At 43.7% G+C, this 14,405-nt stretch overlaps 2 protein-coding genes across 2 annotated transcripts; both read left to right on the forward strand.

The window, feature by feature from the left end:
• The first annotated feature begins 204 nt into the window (after positions 1-204).
• Positions 205-1,237, forward strand: LOC120904056. The gene is made up of 2 exons (XM_040313782.1): positions 205-641; positions 708-1,237. Exons 1-2 carry the CDS (start codon positions 266-268, stop codon positions 1,196-1,198), a joined length of 867 nt encoding a protein of 288 aa, XP_040169716.1. The 5' UTR covers positions 205-265; the 3' UTR covers positions 1,199-1,237.
• Positions 1,238-2,013: 776 nt separating this feature from the next.
• LOC120903551 lies at positions 2,014-3,207 on the forward strand. The gene is made up of 2 exons (XM_040313043.1): positions 2,014-2,548; positions 2,624-3,207. Exons 1-2 carry the CDS (start codon positions 2,092-2,094, stop codon positions 3,067-3,069), a joined length of 903 nt encoding a protein of 300 aa, XP_040168977.1. The 5' UTR covers positions 2,014-2,091; the 3' UTR covers positions 3,070-3,207.
• The last annotated feature ends 11,198 nt before the right edge of the window (positions 3,208-14,405 follow it).

A 14,405-nucleotide genomic window follows, 5' to 3' on the forward strand; every position in this document is an offset into this window, starting at 1 on the left:
TTGTATTTTCACTTTGTGATTTCTGAACCATTTGATTGTTTTTTCTTTTATAAAATGGTGGGTTTTTCCTGAATTGTAAACGTCATCGAGGAAGGAAGATTCCCTCTCTTCTTATCACGTCATTTCGTGCTTGTATGCGTGCGTTTTGTTACACTCTTATCAGCACACTCGTTCAATAGTCGTGTGCAAAACAGTGGCAAGTTGCAAGCACGGCTCAGTTATTTGTGAACATCCTCAGAAGAAAGTGTACAACCTTTGAAGCAACATGAAACATACAATCATTCTCATCAGCACGCTGTTTCTACTGACGATAACTGTATCAAGTGATTCGATTGAATCAGCATGCAAACAGTTCAACCGACAGATAAGTATCTATCGTCCCCAAGGAGTGGTGGTAAATCAACGCATGAGAAGAAATTTAGTTGGCCTCGAGATGGAGGTGTACATTAATCAAGAGGAACGATCGAACCCGATGTGTGACCTTTGCGCCAATGCTACGATGTCGGGTCGACGAAGAAAGCTGCTGCAGGTTAACAAGCCACATGTGCTGGTGCTTCCGGGCGATAACTTTCAGTACACGGTTACCAAACGCTACCGTAATGGGCTTCCGGCCCAATTGAGCTGTAAATTTAGAGTTAGTGGTGAGTTTGTCTTGGTGTTGAATCGATTCGCAGCAGCTAATGATACTCATCTCGTCTTTATTTTAGGTGATCGGATGATACATTCGCATCCAGCAGTACGCCATTGTCCAGAAAATGCTCCGCGGAGCAATGTAGTCCGTGAAATCAATTATGCCGCTGAAAAGCGCTTACTAGAGGACACAATTAACGAACTGCTAACAGCCTGTGAGGCTGCTGGAACAACCAAAATGCTTATCCTGCTGGGTAACTATCAGGACATTGAGTCGGAAAAGGCTCTGAAACGTTATGTGATAGGTCAGCTAGAATCACTACTTCCCTCGGTCGAATGGGACGGTACGGTAGAGAACGTGTACCGCTCAAATGGACGGTTCGTTTTTGAAGTTAAAACGGCACTGATGAAGCTGAAAATACTTCACCTCGTCCGAGGTGCTGAGGCAGCCGCAAGCATCGTGGATTATGACAAACAGGCCCGTTCGACGTACGATCGTGACGACTATTTTGATGAGGATTACGACGAGCATGAGAGTACGACGGGCGTAGTTGAAGTAATGTTTTAAGGCAGCAATAAAGTAGAGTAGGAAGGCAATGCAAAAAAATGTATGAGTTTTGTTGTGTTTTTGAGACACTCGAATATTTTTCCCTAATTCTTTTACATGATTATAGTAGTAAGGCAACATTTTCATTTTTCAATTTTTTTATTAGAAAATGCTCCTGTATAACGAAACTGTTCAAAGGATCCACTGTAACGCCTGGTTGTATGCAATCTGCTGTACTATTTCTTCGTTAACTGTCTTTTCCCCTGGTGGTATGCAATGCGCATCATGTTCACCGATGGAGCACGTTCACAAAGCACGTGAAGGAGGCCGGCGACTCGCTTTCGTTGAGTTGAGTTCCTTCTGAATGTATTTTCGTTCTATTAAGGATTTTGGTTTGAAAAATGCATTTAACACGAAAAAATAGTACAAAAAAAAAATTCCATTATAATTCTCGTTGCAAGTGAAATGATATAAAAGGTTAAACATATATTGTTATTACAGAATTACAGCTTCAAGATACAGTTTTTGGTACGCACAGATATGCGCATGAAATTTTTCCAACAGTCGTTGTACGTCAATAACTGAGTCATCGAAGTTTACCCACCACTGATATGCTGAAGCTTGTCCACGATGACTCGTCGTTTGATTATATTTGTTCCGCGATTCGTACAATAGGAAGCGGTTTCATTGCTGCACAACGTAATCTGTACGGAAGATGCCACCACTACAGCCTCACACGTTCGATTGATTCTAGGAAAAAATCCCCATCATCTCCGTGCTCTTATCAGCAACCGGTCAAACAAACACCACTCTCTCCAATCTCTCGTAATCGTCACACAAACCGGCTGATCAAGCCAGACCGATCGCTCGCGCCTCATCCGCGCCAGTAACAGTGATCAGCTCGTACCGTGAAGATGGCTGGAGTAAACCGTAAGCATCATCTACTAGCAACGATTGCCCTGCTATGGCTGGTGGCCGCCAGCTGCCTGCTCGAATCGGTCGACGCTCGCAAAAGCCGGGGCAGCTCGAAGCGTTCCTCGCGCCGACCGAAGGGCGTCAATATTGAGATCTACCATCCGAAGGGTGTGATGGTGTGGTACCCGTACCGTGCCGGCATGGAACTGTTCGGCATCGAGATTTTCATCAACAAGGCAAACCAACCGTCGTCGTCGGGTGACTCGAGTGAGGAAGAGTCCACACCGCCGGTGTGTGATATCTGTCTCAACACGACCGAAGTGTCGTACGGCAAGTTTATACTGCGCAGCGAGGACGCCGTGATCCGCAGCCGGGACCACGTGTACTACAATGCGATCGTGAAGAAAACCAGCGGCAAGGCGTACGTGTCCCGATCGAACGATTTCTACGTGTCAGGTAAGTGAGAAGAAATGTGCCATCTTGAAGGGGAGAGTCGTTCTAATGCGCCATTTTGCTCTCGTCCCACAATAGAAAGTCGCATTCTGCTGGGTGATATGACGGAAAAGGCTAGCTCGTGCAATGGTACTACCGCCGTTGCAAACCTTTCCGACAACGATAAGCGGCTGGAGGATGAGATTAAGCTGCTGGAAGCGATTCTGCTCGAGGTCAGTGATCAGTGCCAGGCCAATCGTACCAAGCAGTTGCTGCTGAGTGCGGAAACACCGACGCGGTACGATGCCAAGCAGCTGTACCAGTATGTGGCAGGGCAGCTGGAACAGAAGTTGCCCGCGATCGACTGGAACCGGACGCTGGTGGATGCGTTTTACGCCACGAACGGTATTGGGTTTGAGGTGGCTTCCACCATCTACAAGCTGAAGGTGTTGAAGTTGGCCAAGGCCCTGCCGGACCATCCCATTACCGATCTGGACAGCTTCCAGACGGAGGATATGACGAATGATATTGATTCGTGGATGTAATGCGTGGATCCCGCGTTTGTGATTTGGAATATTTTTAACTGTATGTGGCTTTTACCCAGATGATAACTTTCGTTGACTATGCTCGGTGTGAGAGTATGTGTGTGTAATAAATTGTTTGTTTTGTATGATTGATAGCAATTTGTTTACTTGTCCAATCTGTGGAGGGAATTTCCCAGCTGTCTTCGTTATCATGCTTCGATGGTTTGCGTGTTCAAGTTAAGTCGCGTTTATAAGGCAACAAACAATAGGGAAGTAATTCAAACAGGATTTTGAAGCAGTTTTTGTAGATTTGAGAATGTTATCGCCTTCATTCATAACGATCACATTGTGCGTTTCTTGAATGAATGTTCCGAATTCCTCCCGAAGGAATATGATCACTTTAACTGATAAAAAGAAAGTGATCGCTATCATTCCCACCACTTCCTCAAGAAACGTTTCTCACCCATCGATACTTCTCACTGTCCTTTTTTCAGGAACAGCATAAGCAAACCGTTCTCTATCTTTTCACAATTTCAATAAAAACCAATCCCATCAGCCTAGGTGCAAGTGGCTAGCTAATGCACTTTGCGCTCGACTGCGCTGACCTTTAATGTACTTTGCCACTTTAGCATACTGGCTCTCTCGTTCTCTCTCTCTCTCTCTCTCTACCGATGCCCGTTGATATTATAATCCTTTTCTTTGGTGATCTTTTCCTTCGACGTACAATGGGTGCATTCTTGTACCCCGGGCCTTGCCTTTTTCGGTCTTTTCTTGCAGTGAACAGAAGTTTCGTTGTCTTCCACAGCCGCCTGACTAGGCTGCATAGAAATAATAAACAGATTTTACCGATGTTCCTAAGCTTGCGAGCGGTTTGTGCTCGGTAAACGGCAGGGCAGGTGATTTGCGTCTTCTCCCATCTTTGCCCGTGAATGAGGTTAAAGGATTTGCGCCTAAGAACTTAATGAAGAACAAACAGCTTTATCGTGCTGTTGAGCGTGTGAGTGCTCAGGTTCCACAAACCGATCGACAATCGGTCCCAAAGGTTAGCTCAATCGACGAGTGTGGTTGGCAACGCACTCTTTCCCTTTGCGAGCTAAGCGGCACCACAAGGGGACCGGGGGCACCTTAAACTGGGCTCTTTAATTTTAATGAGATCAAAATATTTAAATACTTTCACCTTACGGAGCGAAGCTTATAAGCACGGAGAGGAGATAGCGTTGAGCAGGGCAGCGTGTTGAAGCCGCTGATCACTTGTCGAAGGGATCATCGAAGGTTGGTTGGTTGGATGGATGACAAACCCCGGACCCAAGGGCCAAGGAGCGATGATCCCATTTGGGTTTTCGTTATCGAGTTACCGAGAGCCACTTTTTCCTGCCCCAGGGATAACAGGTTAGTCCTTTAAAGCTTTTTCTAATGCTATTTAGGCGGTAAAGATGAACCCATTAGCACGGTGTAAAGCACATCAGCGACGGAATTGGCTGAGCAGGCACGATTTGATGTCGGGCAGCTCCGGGAGATGCACTGGCAGTGTGACATTACTATTTTGAAATATAAATTGGGACTCAAAGTTTTAGAACATCATATGAAAGGCTACCCTAATAATATGAGGCTTGGACATAGTTTGTATTGAATAGTATAATTCATCGACAGCTTTATAAAGCTTAACAGATCCAATAGACAGAAGTACTGATGTACACTTCATTTGCCTTAATCACGGTCTAACTTGTCTTGCACAATAAACAACACGGCAGCATGACGATTGGGTACTGTTTCAATAGTTTCAAATTTCTTTCGTCCTGTCGATCTTTCTGAGTTGGAATACCTGAAACACATTCCCATAGAAATAGAACTCTAGTTGCTTTAAACTCAATTTCATTTTTCAATACAACAATGCAATGATATCTTCATACAAAAAACAAGATCACTTTACAAATAGCTGCGTCCCGGTCCTCCAGAGGAGTGATCCTCACCCACAACTTGCTGATCATACTGCATCATACAAGCGCATGCGAGCTCTAAATAAATAAACGATCTTTCCACAAACTTCATCACCTTGAGGACAACATAAATTACCAAGCCACACGAATGCCGCTTTTCCCATGGTTCGTTTGTACATCTCTCCCCTTAAAAAGTATCACTTAAACACTGTGTCACACGCCCGCCATCCATATGGCGCTCGTCAACTTCAACGTCTGCTCGCACAAAAACTTAATCCTGTCTGTCTGGTGGTTTATCTGGTTTTGCTTGCTACCAGAAAAACTCCGTAAACCATTTGACGATGTTTTATTGCCTAGCGATAGTTTGCTTCCTTCTTCCGCTCCACAGAACGCTAGCGTTAGGGAGTCGCATTTCTCTGTTTGATTTATCGTTATGTGCGCATAGATCCAGCATGGCAGTAGCTTTCTCCCGCTTCGCTATTTGCTATTGAGCCAACAAATTTTCCAAATATTTTCCATCTTCCAGCTACACAGCCAGCAAACTTTGAGGGGAGCAAAAGGAAGTGAAGAAAACGGTGGTACTATTTATGTTTATATCGGTTTGGGGAGTGTTCTTGGCCAGATTGTGTGTCAATGATCGTGTCACGCTAATCCTTGTCATAATTAAGATCTACGCGAGTGCGTTGACAAGTTGCATAAGGTAGCTTCAACGTTAATCCACGCATTGCATGTGGAAACTGGGAAGCTTGCCATCTCTTTCCTAGAGAGACACTTGGTTTTGTGTTCAATTATTTACACAACACTGACTGTGATCTTCTATATAAAGATGTAAACGTAATATCCTTCCCTGCTGATTGAGTCATTTTTTTTCAGTTTCCTTCAATTTTGAGCTTCTTTTAATGTGTTTTGTCACGGCTGGAATACTTTGCAGAAAGGTCACAAGTCTCCGTGGTAACCGCTTTCTGAATGGACAGCTGAGCTATAAACTGCCTGGGGCCTTTGCATCGATTCTTTCATCCTTTTTTTCTTTCTCCTTTTTCCCTGTATCAATCAGAGACTCGCGCTAATGTTCCGTTTATTGCACCTCTCACGGTACAATTTGCATCGATTATTCCCTCTCCCAAACCGGAGGTGGTCTTTGTTTGGCACTGTCTTCAAGGCTTACACGACTCAACTCTCGCTCTCTCCATGGTGATAGCATGCTTCAATAGGAAATCGACACCGTGGTTGAGGTGAACCAATTGGTGGAGGGAGACAAATAAATCTCCTATTTAACAAGTGATCCGTATGTCTGTCAGGTCACGTAGAGCAGCATTCCACCACTCGTGATGTGGTGCCGTTGATGAGCCCGCATAAACCCGGAGTTACGAGCTACGAGAACACGCGGAAAAAAGAAACGTTGTTTTATGTTTTTCTAATTTTTTTTCTTACTTTCTACAAAAGGACTGGGAAGAAAAAAACACACACACACAAATCACTGGGAAAATTGTGCTGACTTCGATGAAGTTGATGGGTTTTTGGGAGGGGTTGGCCATTAAGCACGAATTGCCCACAGATGGGACCCACATCACGATCGAACGAACGAGACGGGGAGGGAGTGAGTGGGAGGGACGACACCCAGCGTGAAAACTGTTGGAAAATGTTGTCAGACAGTTAGGAAACAGTTTGTGCTAACATTGAGCATAACAACAACACGGCACGGCACGGGGATGGGGATAGGGATGGGCGAATATGACGCCCTGTCCTCATTAAAATCTGCCACCAGCGTGTGCCTGGCGTTTTGCGAGTAGGTCACGTAGTTGTTCGGTGGAAAATGTGCATAACGAGCAGTTTTTTTTTTTAAATTTTATTGTTGCTTTCTTCTGTTGTTGATGGTTGTTTGGGCAAGCACTTTTTGTGGTGAAAGTGAATATACGAGCGTACACGTTGTATTGATCGAGATTTTAGGATGCTAAATAACAGTGTTTACTATTCATAATTTACAATAGTCTTTTTATATGCTTTCAATTATAATTGTGTTGTTTTGCTGATTTTATAAAGTGTCATTACTGTTATTGTTGTCATTGTCTTATGGTTAATTTAGTGTTATACAGCCTGACGGACATTTGCTTCATTAAGTTCAGTTGCTTTATTGAAGTTCACAGTTTATTAAGTTTAATTTCAGGAAATTATTTTTATCTTTTTTTTATTTCAATATTTTTGATGTCGAATTTCGACTATTGTATTTAATTTACAGTGTGGTCTGTATAAACCGGAAAAAAGTAATTTGTTTTATTTAAAAAACTATAATTTTGATCTTTTTGATAAATTCAAACTTAAATAAATAGTTGTATCGATTGTGTATTGTTTGAATCGCTATATTACCATTTTAAAACATTTTAATGAATTCAAGCATATAACTTTATCTATACAGGGTGTTCGAGGATTATATAGACATGTTCAGCGAGTTGTAGATTCGTTCGTATAACCGAACATGTCAACGCCTACTTCCGAACAATTCTATATCTCGCTGAAAGAGTCTATTATATGCCTGAACGAATCTACAACTCGCTGAACATGTCTATATAATCCTCGAAAACCCTGTAAGTTTTTCAATTTTAATAATAACTTTTCGTGATGTAAGAAATATGTTTCAAAAGTAATGATCATACCGAATCTAAACTAAAGAATTTTTCCAATTTTGACCATTACCGTACATCCGTTTCGTCCACCGTACCCAAATCACTTCCCAATCACTGATAACACAAAAAAAAGTGTTGCCTCTGTTGATACTGCGCCAGCACAAACTGTTTCTATAACGCTGCTGTAAGTGTTGGGAAACAGAGTTTTCCCCTGCCTGATGTCCACCCCTCCTGCCCTCCTTTTCCGCGCAAAAGCCCTGGGGTTTGCATTTTTATCCACCCCAGTTTTACCTCCCCCGTTGGCGTTGGTTTCCCGGTTTGGTGGCGCAACTCTTCGCTCGAGTTTTGTTTAGCCATCTCGAGAAAAGCTCCACCCACCATCAGCATCATCATCATCATCGTCATCGGTGTGCAATGTACTATTCTCTCACACGCCATCTCGGGATGGGAATGTTGTTAAGGGTTGATACTACACGGACGGGAAGGTTGGCAAGGATAAACGATAAATATTGTTCGTTCGCGATAGGGAAACAACTCTTTGCTTGTTTTGCAAAAGAACAACACAAAAAATAAAACGGACCGATAAATGGGGACAGTTTGAGTGCGAACGAGAGAATGGGAGCTTCCATTGCTCCCCTTCTTTTTGTTCGCCTCCCCGTCCTGAAAAAAAGGACGTGACTTGCGCCGTTCGGTTTTCCGCGGCTGCATAGCTGCTTGCCACCCATGCCATTGCGAATGCGTGTTTATGCGTCAATTGAAGCAATTATGCTGTCACTAGGACTGGGATTGGACCCAGTCTAACCGTTGTGTTGCAGCATGGGGAGGCTGTGGCTGTGTGCCCGAAACCAACGTTGTTCGCAATAATTCATCAACAGCGAATTGGAACAGGAAGTCCGACCGAAAAATGAATCACTTCACAGCAAGGGCTTCATCGATGCAGCGTTTTAATTGAAGCCGTTCTTCTTTCCCGTGCGACACAAACAAAAAGGACAATGTTGGCGTTTATATTTTTGAAAAACACTAAAACAATGTACCGTAACAGAGGCATCATAAATAAAGGAGTAAAAGCATACTGGAGCATTCGATTCTTCACTTTATGGGGCAAAGGTTTGTTTATTTTCGCTCTCTCAAAATGGGTTGCTTTTGTACGGTTTATTGGAGCATTTATTGCACTTGTTACATGTTTGTTACACATTCCGTACCGAAACGAGATCATGTGAAAGGGTTGCACTTGAAATTGCACCATCTCGTTGGGCCGTCGTAACGGAACTCCGGGTGCAAATGCATGGAACGTCATTAAATATTGAAAAAAAGACCAGATTTTGTCAACTTTACAGCTTCTATATAATTTTTTATTGCATTTCTGTGACATAAAAAAGGATTGCTTGGCCTAGTAGAAGAAGGTTAACGTTTCTTTAATAAAAACAAAGTACAAATGTAGTCATTTATGGTACCTACGCTCCCATACGCTCCAAAACAAAAACAAAAAATAGGATCGCACCATAGAAAAAAACCTACTTACTCTACATTACAGTGACTCGATCTGATTATGTTGTTACAGTTTTCGTCCCTTTTTTGTTGGTAACAGTACACACACACACCCAAAAAAGGACAATTTAATGCATCCACCTGAACGCAAACGGGACCTACGACATATGACATGTCTAGCTATGATGCTAAACTTAAATAATGAAGCCCTTTTCTTCCCATCGCTACGGCCCATCGGCTTCCTCAATAAACCACTAAATGTGTAAAACAATCAGCTCTGATCTGATTTTATTGGCCCTTTCGGGTGTGGGTGCTAGTTCGTGGCGTTCGTTCGTGTGATGCGTACGCAGATCGTACGCCCAAGCAACTGCAGTCACAAGACTGCAGTCACGCGAATACGGTTCCACACGAGCCACACACGCTGGACGGGCGAAACGCGCGTGGAGTTAATGCAGGAATTATCATTTTTATGGAAGTAAGATACATTTTATTTCTTACATTTGCAACACACGCTGCATTTGGAGGGTGTAAAGGATGCCAACACCTCTACTCACTTCGTGCAGTGTCCTTGTGTTCAAGTAAATACCGTTGCCCGAAGGGATCGGCCAAAAAAACAGGCAATTCTCTTCGACGGGATCTATTGGTTGGTCCTCAGTGTCCTTTATCCTGCATAGTTCGCCTGTTGGAACCATTTATGGTACCCAATAATCGTCACACACATGGTCGGGTCAAGGGCAACACGTACCAAAGGATCTTTCGGGACGAGCAATTACTAATTACTGCTCTGTTAATGGTTTGTTTTCATTGTAAATCGATAAAAACATTATGGTGTGCTGGCGGGAGTGGCCTCTTCCGCTTTGGCCTCTCACTGACTGACTGGCTCTGTCTCTGTTTCCTTGGACCAGGACGAGGAAAAATGTCTGCCAATTGGTTCTATCGCCCGGTGGGGTTCATACTAGAAACCTGGAACATGCTCAACCAATTCCTTTAGGTCATCTCATCCCATCAGGAAGATGATCGATGAAGGACGTATCGTGGCAGGAGATAGATAGATGCTCATTCTAAGCCGCATTGCAGGAGGTTTTGGTTTTTCAAGCAAAAATGTAAAATTTCACAACCTCGAGCATAATCGATTCACAACTGTCCATTTACCCATGCAGTAACCCCGAGGGGAGGCTGACCTCAATGCGTAAGGGCGAGCAAAAAAGGATCGTTTCATCGCATGCCCGCTGGCCCCAGGAGGGGGGTGAGGTTTAGGCAAGATTAAGCTGCAAAACCTCCAAACCAAAAGCCGGCGGGTATATTCGTAACGCCATGGCCTTTTAAAGAATACACAGCAAACCTCATCAATTGAGAAATGTTAACAAAAAGGGCCAACACTCTCATCTGGCGCTGGGTGTGACAGGGAGAACTTAGTTGAGAACAATACCTACAAAAAATGCGCGCCAAAATCCTGGAAGCAGCAACAGCGTCGACTTTGAAGTGGAAAATAGTTGGTGGAAAACAACCACACAAGAACAATCAATAGCGAAAACAAAACACAGAATGAGGAGAAGAAAAAAAGAGCTGCAAATAATGCATTTCTCAATTCAAACATTCGGCCTGGCTGTTAGCTAGACCTCATCAAAGGCAGAATCCCTGAGGAATCTGGACTAGGTGCCCTGTTTTTTCCCCCTAATTCGCCAAAGGGCAATGGTGGAAAAACGGCACCAAAAAACAATTGAAATGCACTCCCAAAAGCGAAACAACAGACCACAGAATGCTGTATTAATATCAAATCGATTGTGTTGCCAGCAGTTTTCGGTCAGATTTTCCCAAACGGGGGCACGGGTGTATGTACGCAAACAAACGGCCTATTTAAAAAAAAAAGTCAAAGCCGAACGAAACCGACGAAAGGGTCACCAATTGGCGCAAACGTACGATATCGGGTATGCAACACAATGGGGAGATTTCCCGTAACCAGCAGGGAATGCCCCGGCCGACAGTCGGGGTTGGAAAAACCGCGAAACACCCGGTAACACCCGGAAGAAGTCATCAGCGCCCCGAGCGCAATCACAATGGGAAATTGTGTGTGTGGTCTGTTTCTGTGGTGCCTCTAGTGGATTGTATGGTGTGCGTATGCATGCATTGTTCGCTGCCTTTCGCTGCTACCAAGCAAGCAAGCAAGCAAGCAAATTGGTGGATTAATTAACTCCGTTTTCGCGCTCACTACTGGCACATTTTGGTGCTCTGGCCTTTGATTTTGGTCGTCGATGTTGGTAAAAAGGCGTTAGAAGTAGTCAAGACGAGGTAAAAAATAACAACAATCCTGTTCAATTGTGTTGACGAACTGGCAGCAATGGTTGGAAACAATCGACACGCTAAAAAATACGCTTCCGATGGGGAGAAACTGTTTAATTAATTGACAAAATATTAGCAAGCACTTCAGCTGCTTGCGCTCGGGCTGTTTGGCGCAATTTTGTGGTGTGCTTGGGACGTTCTTTGAAGAGAGGTGGGCAATGGGTGAGGTAGCGATTTGATGCAATCAAGCGGTTGGTATGGAAATTTGATTTCAATCCTTTAATGTCAATGGCAAAGGCTCAAGTAGGTTTCACTACAATATTTTTGATTCTATTGCTAGCACAAGCAAATTGACGGACGTCTTGCTAAGAGGGTTAAGGCTCTAGCATATAAAATTATTACTTTTGATTCTAACATGTTAATTACTGATCCTAACAATGAGTTTGTGTAGTAGCATTACATCCATTCCCAGGGAAAGACAATCTAAATGCATGAGTTGATTTCAATTCAAATCGTTTTTAATGTCTTTCAAGGTTCTTTCAAAAAAAGATAAATGAACTTTCAATTTTAATAGAAATTAATGGATTTAATGAAGTTTTTCTGAAATCAGAAACTATAAGCATCTTCAATTGATTTATATTTTTGATATACTTGAGTCGGGAAACTGTGATCGAGTCTAGACCTCCTTTGAGCTATTATAAGGTCTGATTACCTATCTATGCCTCGTTGAGCCAACCAATTCAGTTCATTTGTTTGGTCATCTTGGATTTGAGCCTAGACCGACTATGATGTTAAGCTAGTCCTACCATTACCATTACTCATTACCTCTCAGAATTCATAAATAACTCACTCAATTCATGATTCATGCTCGTCCTCTACACAGTAGTTTCAAGAATCAATTTACTGATTATGAAGACAAGCCACTTTGTAAACTGGTTTCGCTCCTATTAAATTACTCGTAATACTAACAAACACCAATCATTCTGCTACCAAACATCTCCCACCAAACAACGGATGTTGTCAATGATCTTGTAAGCAGCTAGCAAAACATCAAAATTCCCCAACACAGTCAGAGATGCCTCTTAGAGCGTCTAGTAGTTACGCGTGGGCTCTCTTAGGTCATGCATTGGTTGGGTTTTCCCTAACGCATACACACAAAGGAAGACAATCAGAACTTGCAGACTGAGGGTCGAATGATTCACTCAAGACCGCAAGGGAACCATGACTGTGAGTTTAGATGCTGCTGAAGCGTATCATCTTTGAAAACAACCACACAAACGACGATCGATGGCGGTGGTGGAGGCGGTGGTGGTTGTAGTGGTGGTGATGAAGCATAAATAAACAGCAAACACCGTCAGCAAAACTGTCAACGGTCTTGCTACACGGTATCGATTTACCGTGGCCCTGGTAGGGACCGCGAACAAGCTGGAACAATTTCCTAGCTAAGGATCAACTTCCGCCGTCCGCTCGGATTAGTGCTGGAACGTTTTGACAGGAGTTGTGATAAGAAACATAAGGTAAGGGTATCGTGTGATCGTAGAAGCAGTATCGGTAATTAGAAACATATTGGTGAGATGGTTTTTTTGTTGAGTTGTGACATTTGAGGAAAGAAAGAAGGAACAGACTAGCAGAGGGAAGTAATTGCTGACTTTAATGAGCCGCTGGTGGCAGTAAGACGTACAAATTACCTTAATTGAAAACATCCAATGGTCTTAATGGCTTTAATTGTTGAAATTTGAAATAAAAACGGCAATTTTTGTTCCTGTAAGCAATTCCGTAGGAATTATTAGTTTATAATTTTACACCACTAAAAAGAGCACACTCAACTCAATCCACACTTTGAAGGATGTAAATTTTGTAAAAGTTGTTTTCCATGCTCGCATGCTCTCTTTTCACCACCGGAAGCTGCGCTCAAGTGTTGCACTTCTCCTGTTTCCGGGCCCATCCCTCTTCAAACAAGGTATCAGCAAAAAGTGTCCTTCTGGGGGACACACACCAGCATGTCAGTGCAGCCGATTCGATGACACTTTGCGGTGTGGTACAGACACACACACATAAAAAGCCCACGTTGACGAACCGTCCCTTGCAACCGTGCGCACGTGCGCTTCGATTGGATAGAATTTACATTGTTAAGCACGAACTGCACCAGAAGCACCGATTTTCCCGCTGGTGGTAGCCTGCTTTGGTGCGATAGAAAATACACGTACCCGTGTTCCGAAGCGCAACCATCGGGAAAGTGCCAGCAAAACGCCAACTTACAGTGAAGTCACTGACTCTCCCACTCGAAACAAAACAAATTCCGCTTCCAGCATTTTATGTGGTGTTTCGCAGAAATGAAGTTTAGTTCAGCGGGGCGAAAAAACGAACAAACCGCACCAAAGTACACGACTTCCGAAATATCCGCTGATGCATCCTGCACGAAGCAGGAGGGAAAGATTGGAAAAGGCAGCAGGCCAACAAAGATTGGAACAAAATATTGATCTTCTCATTGCCGCCCGGGATCGAGGAGACGATTTGTCTGGCAAAGCCGGGAGATGCTTTTCTCTTCTGCTTTGTTTGGTACCACAAATACAGCAGCTACACACCGTAGTACACTCGAGCGCGCATCGACAGAGCCACTTCAAATGTTCCCGATCCGAGCACTGGGAATTCCCGGAAGGGAAGAACATCAAACGAAGCACCGATTTGTTTCCTGCTCTTTTTTGTTCCATGTGCTTTTGGAGAATGTGAAATCAATCCACCTCGTTCACCTGCTGTCACGCGGAATAAACACGATTAATAAGCAATCTTTAAAGTGTGCCGCAATCGCCTAAAAACGGGACTGATGTTGGCCTAGACCACCGCCACCGCCGGTCGGTAGGGAGTCTCTCAAACGCACACGCCCGTTCGGTATGTTGTTTGTTTAACCTTCAACATGCCACTCGGTTTTCCTGGAACGGAGAAAGTAACCCACCCGCAGCAGAGGGTGGAAAACGTGACGGAAGAAAAACACTTCCACCGGCGACTCCCGGAAGATCAATCCTGTCAGCAG

This window comes from Anopheles arabiensis, chromosome 3 (assembly GCF_016920715.1).
Source record: "Anopheles arabiensis isolate DONGOLA chromosome 3, AaraD3, whole genome shotgun sequence".
Lineage (NCBI taxonomy): Eukaryota > Metazoa > Arthropoda > Insecta > Diptera > Culicidae > Anopheles > Anopheles arabiensis.

Excerpts from the sequence above, each read along its gene's own strand:
- LOC120904056 (XM_040313782.1), top strand. The coding sequence starts at position 266 with ATGAAACATACAATCATTCTCATCAGCACGCTGTTTCTACTGACGATA. Across the intron at positions 642-707 it reads CTGTAAATTTAGAGTTAGTG|GTGATCGGATGATACATTCG; the intron begins GTGAGTTTGTCT and ends TCTTTATTTTAG.
- LOC120903551 (XM_040313043.1), top strand. The coding sequence starts at position 2,092 with ATGGCTGGAGTAAACCGTAAGCATCATCTACTAGCAACGATTGCCCTG. Across the intron at positions 2,549-2,623 it reads GAACGATTTCTACGTGTCAG|AAAGTCGCATTCTGCTGGGT; the intron begins GTAAGTGAGAAG and ends GTCCCACAATAG.